At 39.1% G+C, this 22,314-nt stretch overlaps 1 protein-coding gene across 2 annotated transcripts in view; it reads right to left on the bottom strand.

Annotated features, from left to right (window-relative positions):
• piezo1 (piezo type mechanosensitive ion channel component 1 (Er blood group)) overlaps positions 1-22,314 on the bottom strand; it is a 65,204-nt gene that overhangs the window by 18,837 nt on the left and 24,053 nt on the right. The window contains exons 7-30 of one of the 2 annotated variants that reach the window (XM_084561922.1): positions 20,304-20,475; positions 19,345-19,452; positions 17,817-17,889; positions 16,467-16,570; positions 16,216-16,295; positions 15,799-15,979; positions 15,387-15,492; positions 14,701-14,879; positions 14,405-14,553; positions 12,607-12,765; positions 11,757-11,863; positions 10,945-11,111; positions 10,564-10,740; positions 9,390-9,515; positions 8,873-9,073; positions 8,414-8,618; positions 7,408-7,512; positions 6,625-6,781; positions 5,884-6,127; positions 4,504-4,600; positions 4,031-4,196; positions 3,511-3,600; positions 3,035-3,117; positions 2,128-2,196 (exon numbers count right to left, since the gene is read on the bottom strand). In XM_084561922.1, the coding sequence (XP_084418048.1) occupies positions 2,128-2,196; positions 3,035-3,117; positions 3,511-3,600; positions 4,031-4,196; positions 4,504-4,600; positions 5,884-6,127; positions 6,625-6,781; positions 7,408-7,512; positions 8,414-8,618; positions 8,873-9,073; positions 9,390-9,515; positions 10,564-10,740; positions 10,945-11,111; positions 11,757-11,863; positions 12,607-12,765; positions 14,405-14,553; positions 14,701-14,879; positions 15,387-15,492; positions 15,799-15,979; positions 16,216-16,295; positions 16,467-16,570; positions 17,817-17,889; positions 19,345-19,452; positions 20,304-20,475 (3,305 nt within the window). The remainder of the gene's footprint in view (positions 1-2,127; positions 2,197-3,034; positions 3,118-3,510; positions 3,601-4,030; positions 4,197-4,503; positions 4,601-5,883; positions 6,128-6,624; positions 6,782-7,407; positions 7,513-8,413; positions 8,619-8,872; positions 9,074-9,389; positions 9,516-10,563; positions 10,741-10,944; positions 11,112-11,756; positions 11,864-12,606; positions 12,766-14,404; positions 14,554-14,700; positions 14,880-15,386; positions 15,493-15,798; positions 15,980-16,215; positions 16,296-16,466; positions 16,571-17,816; positions 17,890-19,344; positions 19,453-20,303; positions 20,476-22,314) is intronic. The other variant, XM_084561923.1, reaches the window with a different exon arrangement.

The raw sequence follows: 22,314 nt of genomic DNA, 5'->3' as shown, positions 1-22,314 counted from the left end.
CACTACTGTGTGATCAATCCGTTTCGGTCCTGGTTGAACTTTAGGTTCTCGTGTCCATCCGGTTTGACCGTGTGGAAGGTTGGTCTTGATGTCTCGTGTCCATCCATGTGGGAAGTTGGACTTTAGGTCTTGTGTCCATCCTATATGGCCCTATCAAATAGGGCTGGGTATCACCAGGTACCTTGCGATACGATACTATCACAATATTTTGTCCACGATAACGATAATATCACGATACAGCGATTCTGCGATAATCGATATATTGCAAGAAATTTCATCCACAATACATCACGATATCTGTGTCTGAAGAAATTCTGAATTTATTAACAGAAATTCACAAAAAAAATGTACATTTCAGTGCATTATGATAACTGAAAACAGCTCCTCTGAGAGCTGATTATGCCACCTGCAGTAGAAAAAACACGTTCGGTACACTGGTCACTGGGACACACAGATGTCTGATGACGGAGATTGTTGGACTCTTCTCCTCGCATTAGAAGCATGAATTAGAATTGAGGCATGCCTCAATTTCTATTTGAGCAAAACGAACTACCAGTAGAATGAATAAAAACAAGATTTGTGTCTATTTGAACCTATAAAATACTAGGTTCATTTATTGAAAACGTACAGTTACCATAACATGGTATGCATACAGAACATTAACAACAAATGAGCGGCGCGACGCGGTCAGAGCGCACTGAGGACAGTCCGCTGCCGGTCGGCAGTCGCGCCGGTCCGGCCCAGAGCCGGTTGCGGCACACCGCCACGGAGGAAATGCGCCCGGCGGGGGCCGGCCGACGCCGGGGAGCGGTCCCGCTGAGGGGATCCTCCCACACCGTGCCGCTGACAGCGGAGGTAAATACACAAGTTTTTCTCCACCGCCTTCCGCCATTTTCTTCTTCTTCGGCTAACTTCTTCTTCTTTGTTTTATTGGCTGCTTACATGTTCAGCGTCCTTGGCCGCAGCACCCATTTTTATTCATGCTAAGCGCCATCATGTGGTGGCTTGAAGTAGTGTCAAAATTGTAGCAGGTTTTTGTGAGAGAATTTGTTTAGAACCGCTGTATGTTTATTGTTTAAATATCGATATTTGGCGTCAGTGTATCGATAACGTGCCGCAAGACGAAATAACACGATATATCGTAGTATCGATATTTTGGCACACCCCTACTATCAAATGCCTCATGGCAGCCCAAACAGGGGTTTTTCCAGCATGCCCTTCAGAGGTTGCCGGAGGTCCATTGGGACCTGCTACAGGAATCTCTGGAGATGCACCATGTACAGCAGTAGCTGCAGCAGGCATTTCTGGAGATGCGGCACGCACCTCTGGAGATGCAGCAGCCATATCTGGAGACACAACAGGCACCTCTGAAGATGCAGCAGGCACTTCTGAAGATGCGGCAGGCACTTCTGGAGAAGTGGCAGGCATATCTGAAGATACAGCAGCCACTTCTGGAGAGCCAGCAGGCATGTCTGTGGCAAGGGATGCAGGTTTGGTTGCCTGTGTGTTTGTCGTAATCAAACCCAAGCTGATTTTCCTGGAGTTCGTTGGCTGAGACATCTCCTGGCTTTCCTCTGCAGACGTCGTGGCAGACTTCGTTGGAATGAAGACTAGGTGTTTAAAGTCACGCAGGATGACTTTATATTTACCTCTGTGAACCTTGTTGAGGTTAGGGTTTGTAGCTGTAGTCTCCATTTGAAATCGAGTAGTGTTTACTGTTCGATTCTCTGGCTGTCGCTTTGTGGAATATGAAATAACCGTGTTGGTTCGCTGTGTGTCTTGTGGTAGGTACCGATCAAAAACTAAGTTATGGCTGTCAGGAGTTGAGCCCTATTTAAACTCTCTGCAACATTCTACAGATCAAAGGCAGGCTTTGATGACCATTGCTCTTTGATGACATCAAAGAATCTGACTCTGTGATGTCACCTTCTCTGATGACATCACATTCCATCAAAGAATCTGACTTGGTGATGTCAGATTGGATGGAAGGCAACATTCCATCAGCTCAGTGTGGACATGTGAGAGGTGATCTCAATCAACCAACCAACCAACCAACCAACCAATCAATAATCAATCAACCAATACACTGGTGATATGTCAGTGATATGTCATAACAGTGTGTCATACCTGTAGCATGGTCCAACCATGGCTGGTACCACTTCTTCTTTTTGGATCTCTTCTTCTCTTTCTGGGTTTCTGGAAGGAAACAAAAAAAAGGTTTAGAAGAAGTGCTGTGCAGCATATTTTAGTATCAATGGTCATAAAAATCTAGACAGTGGATTGTACAAGAGTAAAGGTCACAGATTCAGTGAAATTGAACTGGGATATTCAATTTCAATTCAATTCAATATTGTTTATATAGCGCCAATGACATTTTGTTTCAAGACGCTTTACAGGACCTAGATCCTGTAATCCCCAGAGCAAGCACTAAGATGTGGCAAAGGAAAAACTCCCAATTAACAAGAAGAATCCTTGAGTACAGCCCAGCTCATATGGAGGGAACCATCTGTTTGGGGCCGGCCAAGTAGAGACAGAAAAGAGAGAGAAGAGAACAGCAGGAGGAACATGATAAACATCCATCTGTCATAGATACCTACATCTGACTAAAGCGCACATGTAAAATCTGATGGTGATACAAACAAGAATACAAGATATAGCGGATGATGTTACATTACCAGGATATCCTATAGTTGATGGAATAACAAAGACAGTAGAGAAGGAACCAATGAAAAAAGAAAGAGGAAGAATGGGCACAAAGAAAATACATTAGTTATTTTATGAGCTCATGTATATTATATTATTATACTATTATTCTGTTTATTAATTGTGATAAACAGATTAATTAAAGCTGTAAATAGACCAAAGGACAGATATCACCATTTTACATCTCAATGGCTCAACAAAGAAGACACACAAACAGATGAAACCTGACAAAAGATGATCTCCACAGTTGGAATTCAGTGTGTACAGTGTTTACAGTGTTGGTTTCTGACTGCAGTTATATTGACCAGTAAATGAGTATTATCCGTCCTACCAGCAGTCTGGCTTTTGTTGGGACTTTCACTTGTTTTGTATCCATCTCTGTACTTCTGCTGCTTGGAGCGAATTCTCTGCATCCTGACAGAAGAGGACAAGATTAATAAGGAGGAGAACGGGTACAAATGTTTTATAATTGTATAAAGTGTCCACACTCCTACTGACAATATACTACTTTTACTACTACTACTTTTACTACTTGAAAAGTAAAAAAATCTAAAGAGCCAGGAAGCCGCACAAAGAGTCCTAATGACTTCAAGTTTGCTTGTGCATTACGTAACAATCTTGTGCATAATAAATGGCACCATCAAGGATTTTTAGTTAATTTAAAATGTGAAATACAGAGGAGAATTTCAAATGTATACCACTTGTTATACAACATTGCTACATTGAGCTACACAGTTTTACTACAAATGGGCAAAGATCAGTCCAAACAAAGGCTTCCATCACACTTGCTGTACGATGAACACTTACGATCTCTTAAGTTGTGACAGAGATTTCTTCTCGGCTTGTTGGTGGAACTTAATGTTTTTCACGATACTGGCTCGGAACAGCTCAAACCCTCTGGAACAAAGAACCAGGTGTCATTACATTCAAAAATCACAGGAAGTGTGTCAGTTTAATTATAGGTGACTGATCTACTGATATCTACTAACACATCTCTATCAAAGGGGCCACTATGTTATTTTTGAAATGTTAAGAGCATTTTCAATTAATTTTCACCATGTACCTGATATGACTATGGCAAAAATCTTTTCTTTACTTATCCTGAAATATTAAACATCCCCAGAGTGACAGAATAAGCTCATATACTACATCCTATTGTAAATATTGAAGGTTAAGTAAAGTAAAGTGCTTTATTTGTCATTATACAACGAAATTACATGTTCGATAGAGGGTTAGTCCTGAGCTGCTGCGACCGAGCACACTGCCACTGTGGGCCAACCTGACCTGACTAAGCTGTCAGTCATCTAAACATCTGTGGGTGGTGTACCTGGAGGCCTGTTTGGCAGACGCCTGCAGCTCTGCTGTCACATGCAGGAAGTAAAAACTGAGGAAGACCCTCCTCTGCAGCAACAGGCAGAGAAAACAGATACTGTCCCAGATGATCCCGGCCTCTTCTACTGGGAGGCTGCATGTTTTGTCACTCACAGCTTTCGCTGTTAGAAAAAAAATAGCAATCAAAAAAGTAAATCAGCAGAGCATAAACGTATGACACTGCTTATGTCAGGAGGTAAAGTAACATCACTCACTCAGCACACAGACAACCATTTACACTCACATGCACACCTACAGCCAATTTAGAATCACCAATGAACCTTACGAGCATGTCTTTGGACAGTGGGAGAAAGCCGGAGTATGGCCGGAGAGAACCCATGCAGACACAGCAAAGCTCAAGCTAATCCAAATAATTAACAATGGCATTATTATTATTAATATATTATCTATATTATAACTGGCACTTACGATCATAGTATCCTTTGACTGTGCAAACCAAGCTGAAGAGTTGAATTACCCAGCAGAAGCCTTTCTGCATCTCAAACACAAACACACATGCTAGGATCTGCAACACAAAGAAAGAGAGAGAGAGAGAGAGAGAAAATACAAGAAGTCAAGGTAAATTGACAATTCACAGATATTCTACCAGCTTTGAATGGTTGTATTGTTACTGTTTATATGTAATCAGTCTTCAATGAGAGATTATAAGCAACATCAGTGTGTGCTCACTTACGAAGCACATAGCAGGAATAGAGGAGCAAACAGGAGGGAGGTTAATTCAAAAGAGGAAGCACAAAGTCAGCTGTTGGTTTTTTGATAGGAACGATCACAATCATATCTGTTTCTGATACAATGTCAGTCTGCCCTCAGCAAATACACGGCAATGATGGAATAATTATTAAAAATTAAAATTAAATTAAATTACAGATACATTAACCAAAACAGCAGGTGTGCTTACGTACCTAACGCACTGAGCCTTTTGTTGTGCTTGCCCATATTACAAAGAACACTAGAATCCATTACCTCCCAGTATCTAAGATGGAAGAACCAGTGCTTGAAGAGGAAGTTCAAATGTGCCAGGACTCACCTTATACACATGTTGGTGTGTATAAGGTTAATTATTAAGAATCATATCCTGAATTTCTACTGTGAATGAAATCTATTAGAAGATATTACTAATGTTCACAACATAAACTGATTTTTAGAGAGACAGCCATGTTTGTTAGTAAAAGTATAAGTAAAGAATAATTGACTTTGTACATTAGCCTGTGTGTATTAGTGTGTCCAATGAAATTATAAGGGTGGGAAGTTCTTTGAATTCCCAGAAAAACCCCTTGGAGCATTCTCTATTTTAAGTGTATCACAGAAACAAAGCAGCTCTGCACCATGCTGTACTGTTTGTGCAAGTATCCCTCAGGCTACCTACGCCAGATTTGATGAGTGGTGTGTTGAAGGTTCAAAGCTCTGTTGAGTCTTTGGCTGTCTTATCTGTCTGTGTTTATGTTCTCATTTTGCCCAGATACTTCTATTACTGAGACTAGGCAGTAGGCACCAACGGAGGAATAAATGGCAGACGTGAATGGTAATGCCCTGTTCTCTGGGTAATGCTATTTATTTAGGGTTAGTCTGAATGACTCAGACAACGTGATATGGAAAGGCCATATGAAAAAGTGCCAATACTGCATTCCATTGCATCCCAGGTTGCTCTAGTTCTCGGTAGCTATCACCATACAGTATGTAAAATGCATTTTTAACAACAACTTTTACTGATTGTGAATGCAGAAAGCAGAAGAACCACAAAGGTACAAAAGGATCAAGCTAGGTCCAGATGATGAGCTCTATACTCACTGATAACAGATTTTTAGATATAATGACTGCCACGGTATAGATGATGAGACAGTCCCACAAGGTGAGGCGGATCTTGGATGGTTTGACCAATAGCTGGGTTCCAAACAACAGAAAAAAGAAACAGGCAAGCAAGTATCCCAGTCCAAACACAGAGATCCTAGTGGCTCCTGTGACGAAGACCACTGACAGGACGAACCAGAAGAAGTAACGAAACACCATAACTTTAGCCATATCCAGGTAAGTCCTGGAAAAGGACAGAGAGAATAACAAGAATTAGATAACTCATGTCTAGATTTAAACAACAAAAGCGTTGCTAGAGACGTGAGAAGGGAGAGTGAGACAAACTGTGAGGTACAATCGCTTCTGTTTCAATTTTATATCTAGATCTGAACATAACACCACAAGTACAGCAATACAATATGACACTGAGTACACAGTTTATCTAGGATCACTAAGACATTCAAATTGAGTTTCTTGATGAGTATCATACTTCATGTAAATAATCCTGTATTTTCAGTTCTCATCAAAAATATTACAACATTCTCTATTGTTTGCTTCTCTTCTATTCTCTGGTTTCACAAATAGTGTATTTTAAGTCTAGAGAATTCACATATTTTTCTGTTTTTGTCAGAGCTTATAAAGCTTATAGCTTAGTCCACACCTCAGAAAAAAAAAAACAGAAAGACTACAAAGGCCAGGAAGCAGTTTTGTCAGTGGCTAGCTGACAGTTGCTGCGCTTACCTGCAGTTGATAAAGTTAGATACAGGATTAAACAGTCGGCCTTCCATTGGATCAGGTTCATCTCTATTCTCTCCCGCCAGAACCATCCACTCCTCCACTTGTTCACACTCAAACACCCTCCACTGCTGGGACACGCACATCAACAGCACAAAGTCCGCTGTGGACACGCAACAACACAATGCACCATCACGATCATCATCATCATCGCTGATATGACCAGGGAATATTTGTTTTTGTCTCATAGTATCCACATTGGTCATGAGACAGAATGATGAATTAAACTCATCAGACACTGGAATAACTAGGGAATTAATAACTGTGCTGAAGTTTCAGAAGGTCCTGATAATTAAACAGAAGGGATTGGTTAAGCTGATTTACACATATCTGCGTAACACGTTTCTGAAACATGTTTTCTTATGTCTTATATAGGTATATTACAACACAGGAAGAATCCTGTCACTTGAAAGTTTTAATCTGATGTAACTGGGTTTTACTGAAAGTACCAAAGTATCATTGAGTCAAACTGGCAAAATGGAAATACACACTGTTATAATGACCGTATACTATGCAGATGATATTAAGACAACAGTCAGAGCAGAAGCAGAAGGGTACCCATACCCAGTAATAAGGCTAGAGCTATTTTTTCTAAAAATATAAATGAATGCATAAATGAATATATAGATGACTGAATATATCAATGAATGAATGAATGAATGAATGTCATTTAGTGACACAGCGTGTATATATATACAAAGACACAGACATGTACACACAAAAACTGACCTATAAGGTTTTTTGAGTTTGGTATTGTGTGGAAGTCAGGCAGATAGATCCATTTAATGAGAGATGAGTTCATCAGCAATGGAGTGTTCCAACGCCACGGGTAGTCTACAGTACGAGAGACACACAGATATACAGAAAGGGTTAAGTAGACAGGTAGAAATGGGTTAATCATTTACAGACTGGCACCATGACCACTGCAGACTACTCAGCTTTTTCAAATATGTCTAATCCTTAAGTCTACAAAGAATAGATAAGTGGACAGGACATGGTGAGGTGTTTCTGCTACTCTGTACACACCATGCCTGTATTGGGTTGGACATTTGTCAATACTATACCGTCCAATAAAACATCTACATTGTGACATTGTGACACGCTGCTCCTATTTTTACAAAGCAAAAGTACGATGTGACTGGATTTTTACTAGTCTTCATTCGTTGTGAATTAAGGTAAATTACAAATCAGTTCAATCACATTTTATGTATACCTCATCAGTAACAGTTCAAATTGTTACTGGTTTACAGAACCCAAAGCCTAGGGGAACCTATCAGCTTGCTCTGGTCTAGTTTTTTAAATATTTATAATATATAAATATGTAAAAATACAGGCTTATTTATGTGGTCATTGTGAGAACTTGGTATCCAAGTCGAGTAATTTGGTTCTGATATGCTGTAGGTGCAGTGTTGTTTTCAAAGGTGACAACACAAGCTCATTTATTTAGCAACAGCTGTAGTGAGGCCGTTGTAGGAAACACAAGGGCTACCCAGAACAATCTGGAATGTGTATATGCGTCATATGGCCAGGAAATGCTTTGGGATTCCAGAGGAAAAACAAGGGAGACGGAAATCTGGACTACCTCTCTTAATCTGCTGCTATTGTGACCCAAATCAGGATAAGCAGCAATAAATGGATTGACAAGAAGGAACATGTTCTTCTACTTATCCTAAGTAGCATTCCCCGGTGGGTTACAAGTGCTCTCCATGCATTTGAACTTTTTATCAGAACTCACCTATGCAGAGACTTGGTGGTATGCCAACACAAAGAACATACTGGTAGATCATGAAGATGGACAGGAAGAGACAATATCTGGGCCAAATCCTGGCAATAGCTGCCCGCCGCCGCCTCACCAAGACTGCGACCAACCAACAGCCATGGATTATAACTAAAAAATTCATCCGTTGGCCGATCACATTCACAGTCATCAGGAAGCAAATCTTTTTTAAAACAGAAAAGGTTTTTTTAAAATGAAAAATGAACACAAATGGGAAAGGATTAAGTGCAGTCAAAACACTGATGTTCTGGAATGTCTACTAGATGATATCACATTTGAATAACAAAAGACATTTTAAATCGAAAACTGTTCTTGTTAAAGATCTCTTGTTAAATGTTTTATTATTATTATTTTTTTTTTTTTAACTTTATTTCTGGCTTTGGACGTTCATGCAAGGATGGGATCTCTTTCAGCTACCTCTAATCCAAACTTGTAGAAGGTGTAGTTGAGCAGGTACTTGAAGCAGGGTATGAGGCCCTGGTCTAAAGTGTCCCTCGTGGCGTCGGGAAAGAGAGCAGGGACGGAGGGAGGGGATCGCTGGAGCTGACGGTAATGGTGAGCCTGGTGACGATACACTGTTGCCTCAAACACCAACAACATCAGCACCATTAAATGGTTCTGCAAAAAAGCATCCAGGACATGAATTAAATAATGGATTAATTGTCCCTAATTATATGGAGCCAAAGCAATTTACTGGATCAGTTTTGCAAATGTATTATTAAATATTATGCTCAGCAATTTCATTTAATCTGATTGCGTAAGTCTCAAGCTTTGCAGCTTAGTTTTATACCCTTGATGTGATCCACTGTCATGTGAAAACTACTTTAAATCATTTTTAAAGAATGGCCAAGCTACAGAGCTAAGGCAACTTCTATAATCTCTCTTTAGAACAGCTGCATTTTGGCATCAACTAGGAATTGTGAACTGACTATACCTTGCTGTATCCCAGTGCTGTGGCATCTTTCCTGATGCCAAACCATTTGGCTGGATCCACTGGCTCCTTATACAGAGTTGAATTCATAATTTCCTCAGGCGACAAGTTGGTTGCATTTGCTAGAGGCTGTAAAGGTAAGAGGAAATTTAGAAATCAGTAAGTTGAACAGATATTTATTGTTCCCATTACTGTTCCATAGCATAGGAGACTGCTAATGTCTAGATCTGTTGCCTTGTAATTTATGGAGGAGATTAATGCAATCTGGTTGTGCGACTGCAGAAAAAAGAGTTATGAGATACAAATGTTTGCTGTATACCGCTGAAATAAGCTAACCAACTTCTGCAACTGTGTTATTTGAGTACAAAGAGCTCATTGGCAACAATCTTCCAGTCTTCTGTTGTCCAATTTTGGTGAGACCTTGAAAAATGTAGCCTCATTTTCTTGTTCTTAACTGATAAGAGTGGCACTCTGCTTCAAGATCTGACGTGTTGTCCATTCAAAGATTCTATTCTGCATACCTCAGTTGTAACAAGTGCTCAGTCTAGTTACTGCTGCCTCTCTGTCATCTCAAATCAGTCTGGACATTCTCCTCTGATATCTGGCAATAATAATGCATTTTTGCCTGGAAAACTGCTGCTCACTGGTGGTTTTCTCTTTTTCAGACAATTCTATGAAAACCCTAGAGATGGTTGCGCGTAAAAACCCCAGCAGATAAGCAGATACCCAGACGAGTTTGTCTGGAACCAACACCCATGACACGTTCAAAGTCATTTAAATGATCTTTCTTCTCCATTCTGATGCACGACTTCATCAGATTGTGTTTACATCCCTAAATGCAAGTAGTTGCTGCCATGTGATTGGCTTATTAAATATTTGTGCTGATGAGCATGTCAACAGATATACCTACTAAGGTGGTCTATGATTTGTGTATATCATCAAACTGTATATTACACTATATAATACAATATATAAAATACGGTAAAAATAACTAAATACCCAACTGAATAGCCAACAACTATACATTGCTACAACCTAGTTGGTGATGTTGTGGTTTGTTATCCTAGTCTTTCTTTTCACCTTCATCTTCAGCACTGAAGGTTGATATTAATAACAAAATGAACATTGTATCAGGCCTGCGTTAATGCAGCAGATACTGAATGTGTAAGTGTCTTACCATGGTACAGTTACGGGAGTACTCATCAGGGTTGACAACACTGAGCTGGTACAGCATCTTGCACACAATGATGACACACACCCAGACTGTAGACAGACAAGATGCCATGGGCCTGAATCGACCATAGGGCATCGCCAGAGACCACAATATCACCAAGACCAGATTCATCACAGATGGCTAGAGACAAACCCAGAAAGAGGACAAGATTTAATGTATGCACAAATATGAACGATGACATTATGACAAATAACAAATATGTGCAGCTCATTCATCTCATAGGTATAAAAAGCCGTACTTAATATGGCTGTATTATTGGATACAGTGGTCCAAATGTCCAAAATCCAAAAATATGCATAAAACCCTCATTCCCCCTGCCCTTACCTCTTGAAGTGCAACCCATATAGAGAAGAAGGCCACCATCTTGAGAATGTGAAGCTCCATAAGCCTCCAGAGAAATTCTTGAACTGTGGTGAGAATGTCTGAGAACTTTGTGGACAGAACCAGCAACCTGTCCATTACCAGACCCCATTTACTGGGCACCAACTCGGCTGCACAAGGGAAGAACAAGGACGAATGAATGAAAAGAGCAAGAGAATGAGGGATAGACGAGGGAAACAGACTAGCCAACTGAGAAGAAATAGGTCTAAAAGGCTCAGGTTCCCTCCATGTCCATTGCTGAGGTGACTTGGGCAATCACCTGAACCCCCAAATTGCTCCCCTGATGCTACACAAGTAGCAGCCTACTGCTCTGAGTGTACACGCTACCATGTGAACGAATGGATGGGTCAAATGCAACAGAAAGAATTTGCACATATGGAATCAGTCCATATACATTTATTATTATTTATTTATTTATCAATTTATTACATTATATGGCAATAAGGCATTGTTTTCTTTCATAATGTCAATGCGGCTAGATTTTTTAACATTATTCTCTGTATGGAGTGATCCATACAGTGAGGCAGTATTTGCTTTATAAAGGTGATGATTATAAAGGTAAAATGATTACTTAGATACTTTAGATAAGTTACACAGTGTGAGTACAAGATTAAAGCTGATGAATATTCTGATGACCAGGTGAATGCATTGCACACAGAAAATATTTTTCCCATTTACAGAGGGTAATTTGAAATAACACACCATAGCACAATATAATTACTAAATTATATGAATGTATAGTGTCTTTTCTTTACCTTCATCTTCAGATTCCTCATCAGTGTTTGCCACCAGGTCTTCCTCTCCAGTGCTCAACCCCTCGTTACCAGGGCCAGTTGGCTCAGTCCTCGCACTGTTCTTCTTTCTGAAGGCAGATTTTGGTATTAATTCTTGCAAATGCAAAAATAAAGAATGTCTGCAAGATATGTGATGATGGGAAACACCACCGCAAAATAATACATCCACTATCCTGTGACCCACATTCCCGAAATGTTTTCCCCTGTGTGTATGTAATGTAGTGTGGTTTTAATTATGGAATTTCAAGTTCCTGTTCTGAAAAATAACTTCAAACTAATTTCTAGGAAGACTGTGTCCAATTTGCAGCATAATCGGCTATTCTTTTTTCTGCATATTTGCCTAGATGCCAAAAACATCTTGGAAAAAGTATTTATTTGCCAAGATCCCACTCTTTTCTCTTCCTGTAAAACAAATATGATGACAAATATGGACTCAGGAGCATGTACATAAATGTGTCCTGTCCAATGTATGGCAGGGCCCGTAGCTAACCCCACACATGATGTCGGACCATTTATTACTAAAACAGCTTGTGGGTTGCAGTAGCTAGAAAAGTGATCATATAGGAGAGGGAGTGTGTTTGGTATGTAGATGGTAAAAAATGTGTTCTAATGTGAACATGTGGCGTGTGGACTTCTAAGTTATTATTAGAATTAGAATTATTATTATTTCTCATTTGTTTTTCCGATTTACCAACACAAACAGAGATGTACTTCACTCGGATATACAGTACGTGGTAAAATGAAAAAACTAACAAATGAAGAAATAAAAATGTATAAAACGTTTTTTGTGACATGAATGGGTTTATATTACCTGTGTATAGGTGTAACTTGCTCCAGGTCAGTGATTCTCATGAAGGGCTTGTGGAAGTAGTGCAACTGCAAAATGCAGGCCAGTAGGAAGAAGCCGGGGATCAGAATACTGGTAAAGAGTTCAGACAGGGCAAACGTCTCCAGACCAATCGCTGACAACCTGAGGACAACATTCAATTTGTTAAATTCAGTTTTATTTATTGCAAAATAATAACATATGAAAAATTGTTTCTTGCATTATCTATCTATCTATCTATCTATCTATCTATCTATCTATCTATCTATCTATCTATCTATCTATCTATCTACCAGTCTCCGACAACTTTTCAAAGTGCAGACTGGCAGGATAGGACCTACACCTGGATCAGTAGAATAATTAATCTCATTCCTGAATTCTCAAGATCCTGTTCTGCAGACTGTGTTTCACCATCACAATACGGCCAACATAAAAATCACCCAGGAAACTCTGGACACTATAAAATAAAAAAGACATTAAATAAGATAATCAGAGTTATCTTATCATGCACATTTTCTTATTGTCTATTATTTAATATTCAGAGTAAGTAGTCTGGTTTTGTTATCTTTTAAATTAATTGACCTGTATTGTTACCTTTTGCTGCAATCACATGAAATGCTTTAATTGCCTGAACACACAAGACCCTGACGCCAGTGCACCGCTCTGACCCACTCGTCTAGCCATCAAACATTGGCCCACTATTTCCACTCTGACGAAATAATGTTGACTTGCTGCCAAATATGTCATGATAATGAGATTATGATCAGTGCTATTGTCTACTGCCTGTCAGTGGTACGGTTATGGCTGATCTGTGGGTAACTGTGTCATAGCTTGATGATTATGGATAACTTTAAATCTGCATGAATGTACGCAAAACCGCAAAGGGAGAAAATACATTCTAAAGTGATTTCTTCTTTATCCAATAATGGATCGTGCCACTGTGCACTGCCAAACCGTAAAGCAAACTACTGGTTAAAGCCTGATTAAACAAATCTACTGGCTTCTTTTCTGCTTGTTGTCTGGTGAAGCTTGAAAATATGCTTGGGTGCTTGCCTGTTGGGACATGTACTGTAGACCATGTTATAACTACTTGTAAATCTTATCTTTGCTTTTCCCTTATGCTTTTTCTATTACTCTTTCTTTGTCCCTTACAGAAAACACAAATATAATTTTAAAACTATAATATATATATATATATATATATATATCACATTTGGTATTAATTCTGCTGTGGCTCAGTAGGTAGAGCGGGTTGTCCACGAACCAGAGGGTTAGCGGTTCGATCCCCAGAATGTGCCACGTGCCGAAGTGTCCTTGAGCAAGACACTGAACCCCCAGTTGCTCCCAGTGCAGTGGCACTGGTGTGTGAATGTGTGTGTGCTTGTGTGAACGAATGGGTAGATGCGTCCATGACTGTAAAGCGCTTTGAGTGCCAACTGGTAGAAAAGCGCTATATAAAAGCAAGGCCATTTACCATTTACATTAATAAATGTAAAAATACAAATACATATAAATGATTCTTTCATACTTTGGTATATGTCTTTTTCATATTTATTAATTTATTTTATATAACTTTATAATTGCCCATTTTTGTTTTATTCCTTTATTTATTCCTCTTTATACGTCCACATTAAAAAAAATTGTATACTTTCAGATTGTTTTTCCCACTCCCATACAATACTTTAGGTGTATTCCCAATTATTTCCCATTCCTTAATTAACCTGATGATTTAATCCTGAATAATAATCAGCAAAGTTAGTAGCAAGCTTTAAAAACTACATACTGTTCTTCTGTGAAGCCAGTGAAGTTTCTCCAGTATCCAGGAAAGTCTTCAAATTGGTAAGTGTAGATGGAGATCAGCACCAGCATGGTGTAGGCCACAACAAGCCACCAGAAGAGCTTTAACAGACGCCTCCATAGAGAATAGTAGACCTGAGAAATAATAACAAGACATGATTGGAAAAAGCCTAAAAAGACTCCACTAAACCAGTAAATATTACGGTAGACATGAACCTCAACCCATCTTTAAAAAAGACTGACTGACAGAAACTGAATCAGGAGTCTGACGTCTGTTCTTACCTGATAGAGACATAGGCAGAGCAGGAACAGCAGCATATAGATGATCTTATAAGCAACAAGTTTTCCAGCAAAGGAGACCATGATGAACATCCCTCCACAAACGTAAATCCAGTATTTGGCGTAGCAGCTCATGACCATGCCTCCCAGAACCTTCAGCACTGATTCATTATCTGTCTCTTCTTTTGACAAAAGATAAGAGGGAGGGAAGGATGTCAGTGTTAACATGGCAGGAATATAAGGCACAAAATTAGTCTGTAAAACAGGGATAGACAAATATGTGTAATTTAATGGACATCACTCATGTGGAAGATGTGACTGTGTACATAGTTTGGCAATTCAACCCAAATGTAGCAGTAGATGGAGCTGTAACAAGGACAACAGGACTTTTTGGGTTTCTGTAAGACATTTCACCACTCATCCAAGTAGCTACTACAGTTCTAAATGACTGGTGGGGAGTTGGGGGTTTTGCTGCGGAGATGATGTTCAGTTTTTAAACAATAACAAAGAATCTGGCAAGTGCCATTTTTACAAAACATAATAATATAATATTTTCATGTTTTTTTCATGGTTAGGGTAAGGGGCTAGGGAATGCATTATGTCAGTAAATGTTCTCACAACGATAGTCATACAAATGATGTGTGTGTGTGCATGTGTGTGGTTGGGTGGGTGGATGAGTGTGTTCTGACCCCCTGTAGTAACTTCCTGCAGTGGTGTGGTCATTTTCCTCTTCCTGCTGAAGTTTTCCTTCACGGAATGACGTACCAACAACCAGAAGGTTAAGGTAAATAAAAGCTGGAGAGACAGAGATAAAAAAAGAGAGAGAGGATTTAATAATAATAGCAATAGTAACCTTCTTCTTTTATGTTAACTATAACAATATCAGTCCTAACAGTGGACTCTTAAACACATATTTTGTGCATGTCTGAGGAGGAATAAAGTGTAAATAAAGTGTTTTCTGCTAATGAACTTTTCATATTGTTAACTTTTGAGGGTATGAAGGGTTATTATTATAAGCACCATGTACAATATCACAGTAGGTCTTACATTTAAGTTATAAATCATTAACAAGCTGCCTGAGTATCTATGCTCTCGTCTTACCATAGCCCCCAGTCTTAGACAGGGGTACTGTGCTCTGTCTAGTCCCAGTTGTCTGAGGCTCATGCTTCCCACAGTGGTGGGCAGTTCAGGCTGGAGCTCCATGGCCCAGATGTACTGCAGACAGCACAGAGCCAGGCCATAGAGCAGGATGAATGGAGAGCACAATGAGGCTGCATGTCGTCTGAAAAAAGGGACAACTAACTGAAAGCAGGACCGTGTCGTTGAACAACTGGTTAGTATGGGTTGCTAACCGTTAATCAATCAATTAACTGTTCTTATTGTGATGTTTTATTCCGAATGTGTTAACAATTTCAAAACTGGCACAAACTGTCTCGATCAGAATTAGATTCAACAAGCATCAGTTTAAACATTTGTTTGTCTGACTTGTTCCATCACAGCTACAGGTGGTAACTGTACCTGGCACGCAGCATCCAGATGAGACAAGCCCACAGCAGAAGCACAAACGTTAGCCAGCTGTGGTATGTGATGCTCCAGACCTGAACAAGATAGAAACATGATGTAAGAAAAGGAAAGAATACTGTAGACAATACATAACAATACACAACTAATTTAATGTCACATGTTCATTGAATGGATGAATTAAGAAAAGTATACACTATTGGTCTTGGCATGTTATTGTATAAATGTATAAAATTAGTCATGGTTACCATCATTGCTATCAGAGCACAGACGTAACTCTGCTGCATGACCACCTTTCCCAGGAGGAAAAATGGACTTTCAGTCTGTTGGCCTTTAGGGGCCCCACTTAAACCTGAAAAAAATATATATATTAGTATTTAAGCACGCCCCACTGGTGTAATTTTTCACAAAGGAAACTGTGTTTTCAGCTTTTGTACAAATGGTTTCAAATTATCTTCTAGCACTCTTCCATATGGTGCAGAATTCATAGTTGAATCCATGTCTCCAAGCGGCCCAATCCTTCAGTCCTTAAACCAGAACTAATGTGAGGCTCTTGTCCTGAAAAGCTGTGTCTATCTGCACCAAACACGTCTACTTTCACTCTAGCCAAACACTGCTGTCTTTGAGTCATCCTTGAGTCATTTGTTCAGACTAAATTATTCCAATAGGACTGGTTCTGGGTTATGTGTCCATTGGCAGACTGCAGTTTTAACTACTCACTATTTTTGGACAGTGAATGCTTTTTCTCTTTTTCACCATATCTCCCATTCAGGTCAAATCTGTGCAATGTCTTTCTGATTAACGGACATAAGTTTTTTTGCCAAATTTACTGGCGCAGACAAATTGGAAATCCACACTATTTTCCTTATGATGGAATGATCACATTCTAAGTAATTTGGGGATCTTTAGAAATTCCCAGCAAGAACCACAGGCATCCACAACTACTACTTCTTTTGAAAAACTCGAATCATCTCCAAGTTCTGAAGACCCTAACATTCTGACACCAAACATGTAGATAGACTCAAGTCTTTCAGAATAAGAGTTTGTTAACACACTTGGATTTCATTATGGGCCGTGTTTCAATCAATCCAGAGGAAAAAAACTACTCTACACCCAGTCAGATACAACCAATCAGAGCCATTTTGTTGTAAACTCAATTAACACAATGGCACTCAGATGAACTGTATGACTATGTCACTCTTATTCATCACCACATAAAGCATATCCAAAAGATGTGATTGGCCCAATCAGTTCCCAGCAGAGCAGATTCTTTCCCTTTCCCACAAACGTTTAGTGGGTTGGGGAAGTTCAGACTGTCTTCCTGGCTACCCTTTATCTGTTGACTCTGTTTCAAAGGTGATCAACTAGTTGTTTGTCTAAATAGTAAAATCCATTAGACGCACTTGTTTGTTTTTTACATATAACATGTACGTCACAAATGATATTCAGTCATGATTGTCTGATTGTACTTTTATGTGAATCTCCAAATATCTAAATAGATTTTCCATTGCACAAGAGTTGATTCCTTTCAATATTTTTTGATATCACCAGTCTATACACTTTTTTTTGTTCCATAAGAAAAGGTTAGCATTTAGTACCCAGATCTGGAGGACTCTCTTCAGCCACAGTTGTTTCCCTGCTACTTTCTGTTGTCTCAGACAGGGGCATGAGCTGAAAAAAACAGCAAACATAAACACATATTGAGATACAGACATTAAATTGTAGCTGTGGTTATAGTGAAGTTATAAAAGTTCATGTTTTCCAACGCAGCATTAAGATCAAGCAGGACCCATACTGAACATTCACCTGAATTAGTTTTCACATTTAAAATGGCAGTATCCAGCTGAGGACAAGCTAAGTCAGCCATAGCGGTGCCAGATTAATCTTCTATATAATATCCTTGATCTCATTAATTAAAAATGGTAAAAAAAACTTTTACTGTCTTTATTACAGAAAATAGCAACAACAGGAGAACAAGTGTTGACTTAACAATCTATAGTATTGATTGAGAATCTAGTTTGGCTTGAGGGCTACTTTTATATACCCTAAGTCATATTAATTGTTGCAGAGCACCTTTAGAGAAATGTCAGATGTGGGCTGCTGAACTAAGAGCATGTTGCAATAAAAAGTAAAGAAGATGAAAGTTTGTCTTGCTGTTCGTTCTGGAGGTGCAACAGATAAAGGACAGACCAGCATCTAAAACATTTTTTCAATGGCGATCTACATGCGACACGTTGTCCATATTTATACAGTCTATGGTCGATCACACTCAACCCCTGATCTACTGTAGGGAAATTAGCTCAATCTAGGGAAAAATAGAGTTAGTCAGAATTATTAAGCAAAATTATAATATTGATCAATGTTATGATCTTAGAGTCAGTTTAACAATCCCAATAAATGTTCCTGAACATTTCTCAGTCAGGAGAAAAGAAAGTTTCTATAAAACACACATTAACAGATAAGGAATTAGACTTAGAGCAAGTAATGATCAGATAAAAACTGATCTGTAAACCTTAATGTTTTTCCTTTTTTATTCCGTGGATTTTTATATGTGAGCTTTACTACCATTATGTCCTAGTGGGACTGTTTTTTGTTGATATTCTGGTTTTATAATCATAAAGCTACACACTTCCCTGTCATGAACTATCAGCCCTGTACCCAAGCACCATGGACCACACTGGTACAAGCAGCATGTAAGAATGGGCTGCCTCATCCACTGTAATCACAACCCCACACCAAGCAACCCAATAACATGTATCCATGCCTGTATATAACATTTTAAGCTACAAAAATAGGTATGGAATTGGGTGGATACAACAGGAAGCAATTGATCAGTGCTGTTAATATTGTCTGACCAGTCGGGCAGAGACCATTTGTCTGACTGACTTCTGGCACAATGGCCATCCAAGATTGCCACACAGACAAGAGTGTGCTAAGGTTTGCCCTACATAACAAAACCAGTCAATTATATTGTGGGTCAGGCTTTTATTGAACACAATGAAAACACTGGTTTGAGGACGAGGAGAGAAAGAATTCATATCTCCATCTCAGTCTTGTGCACTGGGCTATGGAAGTGTAGATAAAGTGAGCCCTAATGAATAGCTGAGATAACATGTGAATATCTACCTGTGTGTCATCTTCATAGTTATTTTGCTGTTGATTCCTTGATCTTAACTCCACCAACTCTTCCTGCAAATCTTCCCCTCTCTCCTGCTGCTGCTCTCTCTCAGCCTTCTGAAAAAGAAGCAAATATCAAAGAAGAAATCATTCAGCAATGGTGATGATACATTCATTCATTCATTCATTCATCTTCTGTAACTGCTTAGTCCCGTTAAGGGTCGCGGGGTCTGCTGGAGCCTATTACAGCTGTTGGTGATGATACAATAAATATTATTTTTTGCATATATTAAACTTGTATTATTATTATTTGCTATTAAATACAGATTACCTGTGTTCCATTCTAAATCCTTGCTTTGCCACTGACCAATTGTGATAAGCCAGACGTTTGCATAATTATTTAATACTTGTTCAGACGTAGCTCCTACACTGACCTGAACACCTGTGAGCCACACTGGACAGAATCAGCTTAATGCTCATGTTTCATCCGCATAAGGAGGTTGATTTGAAGTGACAAAGTATTTTTTATTTGCTTATTATTTGTTCTATATTAAGGCCACCATGAAGTGTGAGCTATGATTCCAGGGCCAAAACAGAATCATTTTCCATTACCTTACTTTACCTTGTCAATAATTTGATAACTGCTGAGTGGGCTAGTGTTCTATCAGAGTTGCCCAGTTGCTCAGCAGGTTGAATTCAGGCCAGGCCATATCATGATCATAATATATTAAAATTGCTCAAAAGATATCATTCATTTATTTATATTTTGGCCTTGATTTGTAGTAATGTTCTACCTGTTCTTTGCCTAGTTAGTAGTCTACATTGTGATATACTGTAGTCCCACTTAGAGCAATGTTAATCTTGAAAAGCATCTGGATCAGGTAGATTCAATCCAGTATTGGATTCTTCTTCAATGCTCTCTGCTGGACACATTCAGTCCCAAAAAAATCAAAAGAACTAGTAAATACCTGGTTAGCCGTTCCATGACGTCCTGTTTTGAGAACAGTTGCGATGGTAATATAGAGAAGGAACAATATTCCTGGGTTGACATAAACTGGCCAATCGTGACTGGTATTTAGGCCGAGGACATAGGGCTGGGAGCAGTTTCCTGGTATGATGATGTCCTTCAGCCCAAAGAGTCTAAACAGAGAAAAAACATAGGGAGAGAATTTGGTGAATACAACTGGAGGCTATCGATCAATGCATTAAAATTGTCAGAACAGTCGTATCTGGGGCATGTGGGTCGAAGTTGGAAGAAATGGACAGCCGTCCAAGATTGCCACATTGTGTCTGCAGGGGTTTACCATACACAGCCAGTAATGAAAATTATATGGTGGGTCAGGTTTTCATTAAGACACAGCGAAAACATTGCTTTGACATAGAACTCGAAGTGAACATCTGCCTGAGGAAGCTGAGGTAAAATTGTGTCTGATGGAAAGTTGACCAGATTAAGTGATCAAGGCATCCAAAACATCCTTGGGAACTTTAAAAAAGACATGAAAGTAGTAAACACAGAAAAGTCCCTGAATGGGACATGAGAAACTAAATCCCAGAAACAGATATTTCCAAACTGGAGGATGTTGGATGGGTTTTTATGGTACCAGGATGTTTGCATTGCAGGTCTGAAACAAAGGTTAGAGATCGAGAATTTGGGTGGTTTAATTAAAACTTTGCTTAGTGAAGAGGGTCTGGACATTAACACTTATGATTAGTAGCCACCAAAAGTGCAGAGTGGGAGTTAAATATGCAACTATATAAACAACTGTGCAAAGCAAGCACGGCAACAGTGAAAACCCCCCACTGGCAGTAGGTGATAGTCAGACAAAGGTCAAGCAAGGCAGGGGTGAGGCTGGTTCTATCAAGTGTTGTCTTGTAGAAGTTGTTTCCTTAGCTCTTAGTAACACCATAGGATATTATAATTTGTTGGGGACCAATTTCTGACCTTGTTAACAAGTCCTGAGAGTTCAGGTTGGGGTGTGGATTGTTACCAAAAAAAAATGTAGGTTGGTGATCAGGTGTTTTGCAACTTGCTGATGATGAAACTTGGTTTATAGTCACATTGTTCATTGACATTTAATGATGCACAAGTATAAATGCAAGACTTTATGCTGTGATGGACAGAAAAGTAACACCAATGTAGTCATGCACACCATCTGGGTGCTACAATATTAAATTTGTGTTTGCAAAATTGCTCTGATTAGTTATAGGACTACCCAATAGGATGCAGAGGTATTTTTTTCTCTGTATCAGTTGAAACACCCCCAAAATTAAGTTATGCTCATATTTGGAAGTGATTCTGGCTACAGGTGGTTACAATGTTGATAGACACACTCAGTTTGCTGACATTATGAGATCCTCCTGTTATAAACTTCAGGCATGGTAACTGATAAACAGATGGTTAAATGATACTGACACAGATACTTTTCAGAAGCCTGCAATGACGTAACAGATGAGAGAGAGAAACTAGCATAAGTCTCAGTGTAATGCTCCACACATACCTCCACACATTCCACACATACCTGTCCAGAGAACGCACGCTCTGCACACTTCTCTGCTCTGATTCACATCTGCCTCTTTTTTTTATTGGTCTCCAAACTCACATATTGCTTAATATTAATGGTTACCACAGAGATCAAATTACATGTTGGCTATAGTATAGTATAGTATAGTATAATAGCAACTGCAGGGTTCCTGAGAGAAAATAAAATGTTGTGAAGTAAATAAGTAGTGATTTCAAGCTCCTCAAATTAGATCGGCTTGGGATTTGACACAGTAAAGAGTGCTTTTTTCAGATTTTTAAATCTTTTTTGAAGTGTCTTCCAGTAGTGTTACTTGTGTCATTGAGACACTGTTTCACACATTTCTGTTTCGTCATTACCACATGTGAAGAGCAGTGAATTAATATGAAGCAATCACTTTGATTTTTTCAGGCTCAACCAGTGGTGACTCATTTGAACTGAAATAATTCATGGCTTCATG

This window comes from Chelon labrosus, assembly GCF_963514085.1.
Source record: "Chelon labrosus genome assembly, chromosome: 15".
In the NCBI taxonomy this organism is placed as follows: domain Eukaryota; kingdom Metazoa; phylum Chordata; class Actinopteri; order Mugiliformes; family Mugilidae; genus Chelon; species Chelon labrosus.
This window is presented reverse-complemented; position numbering and strand designations above follow the sequence as displayed.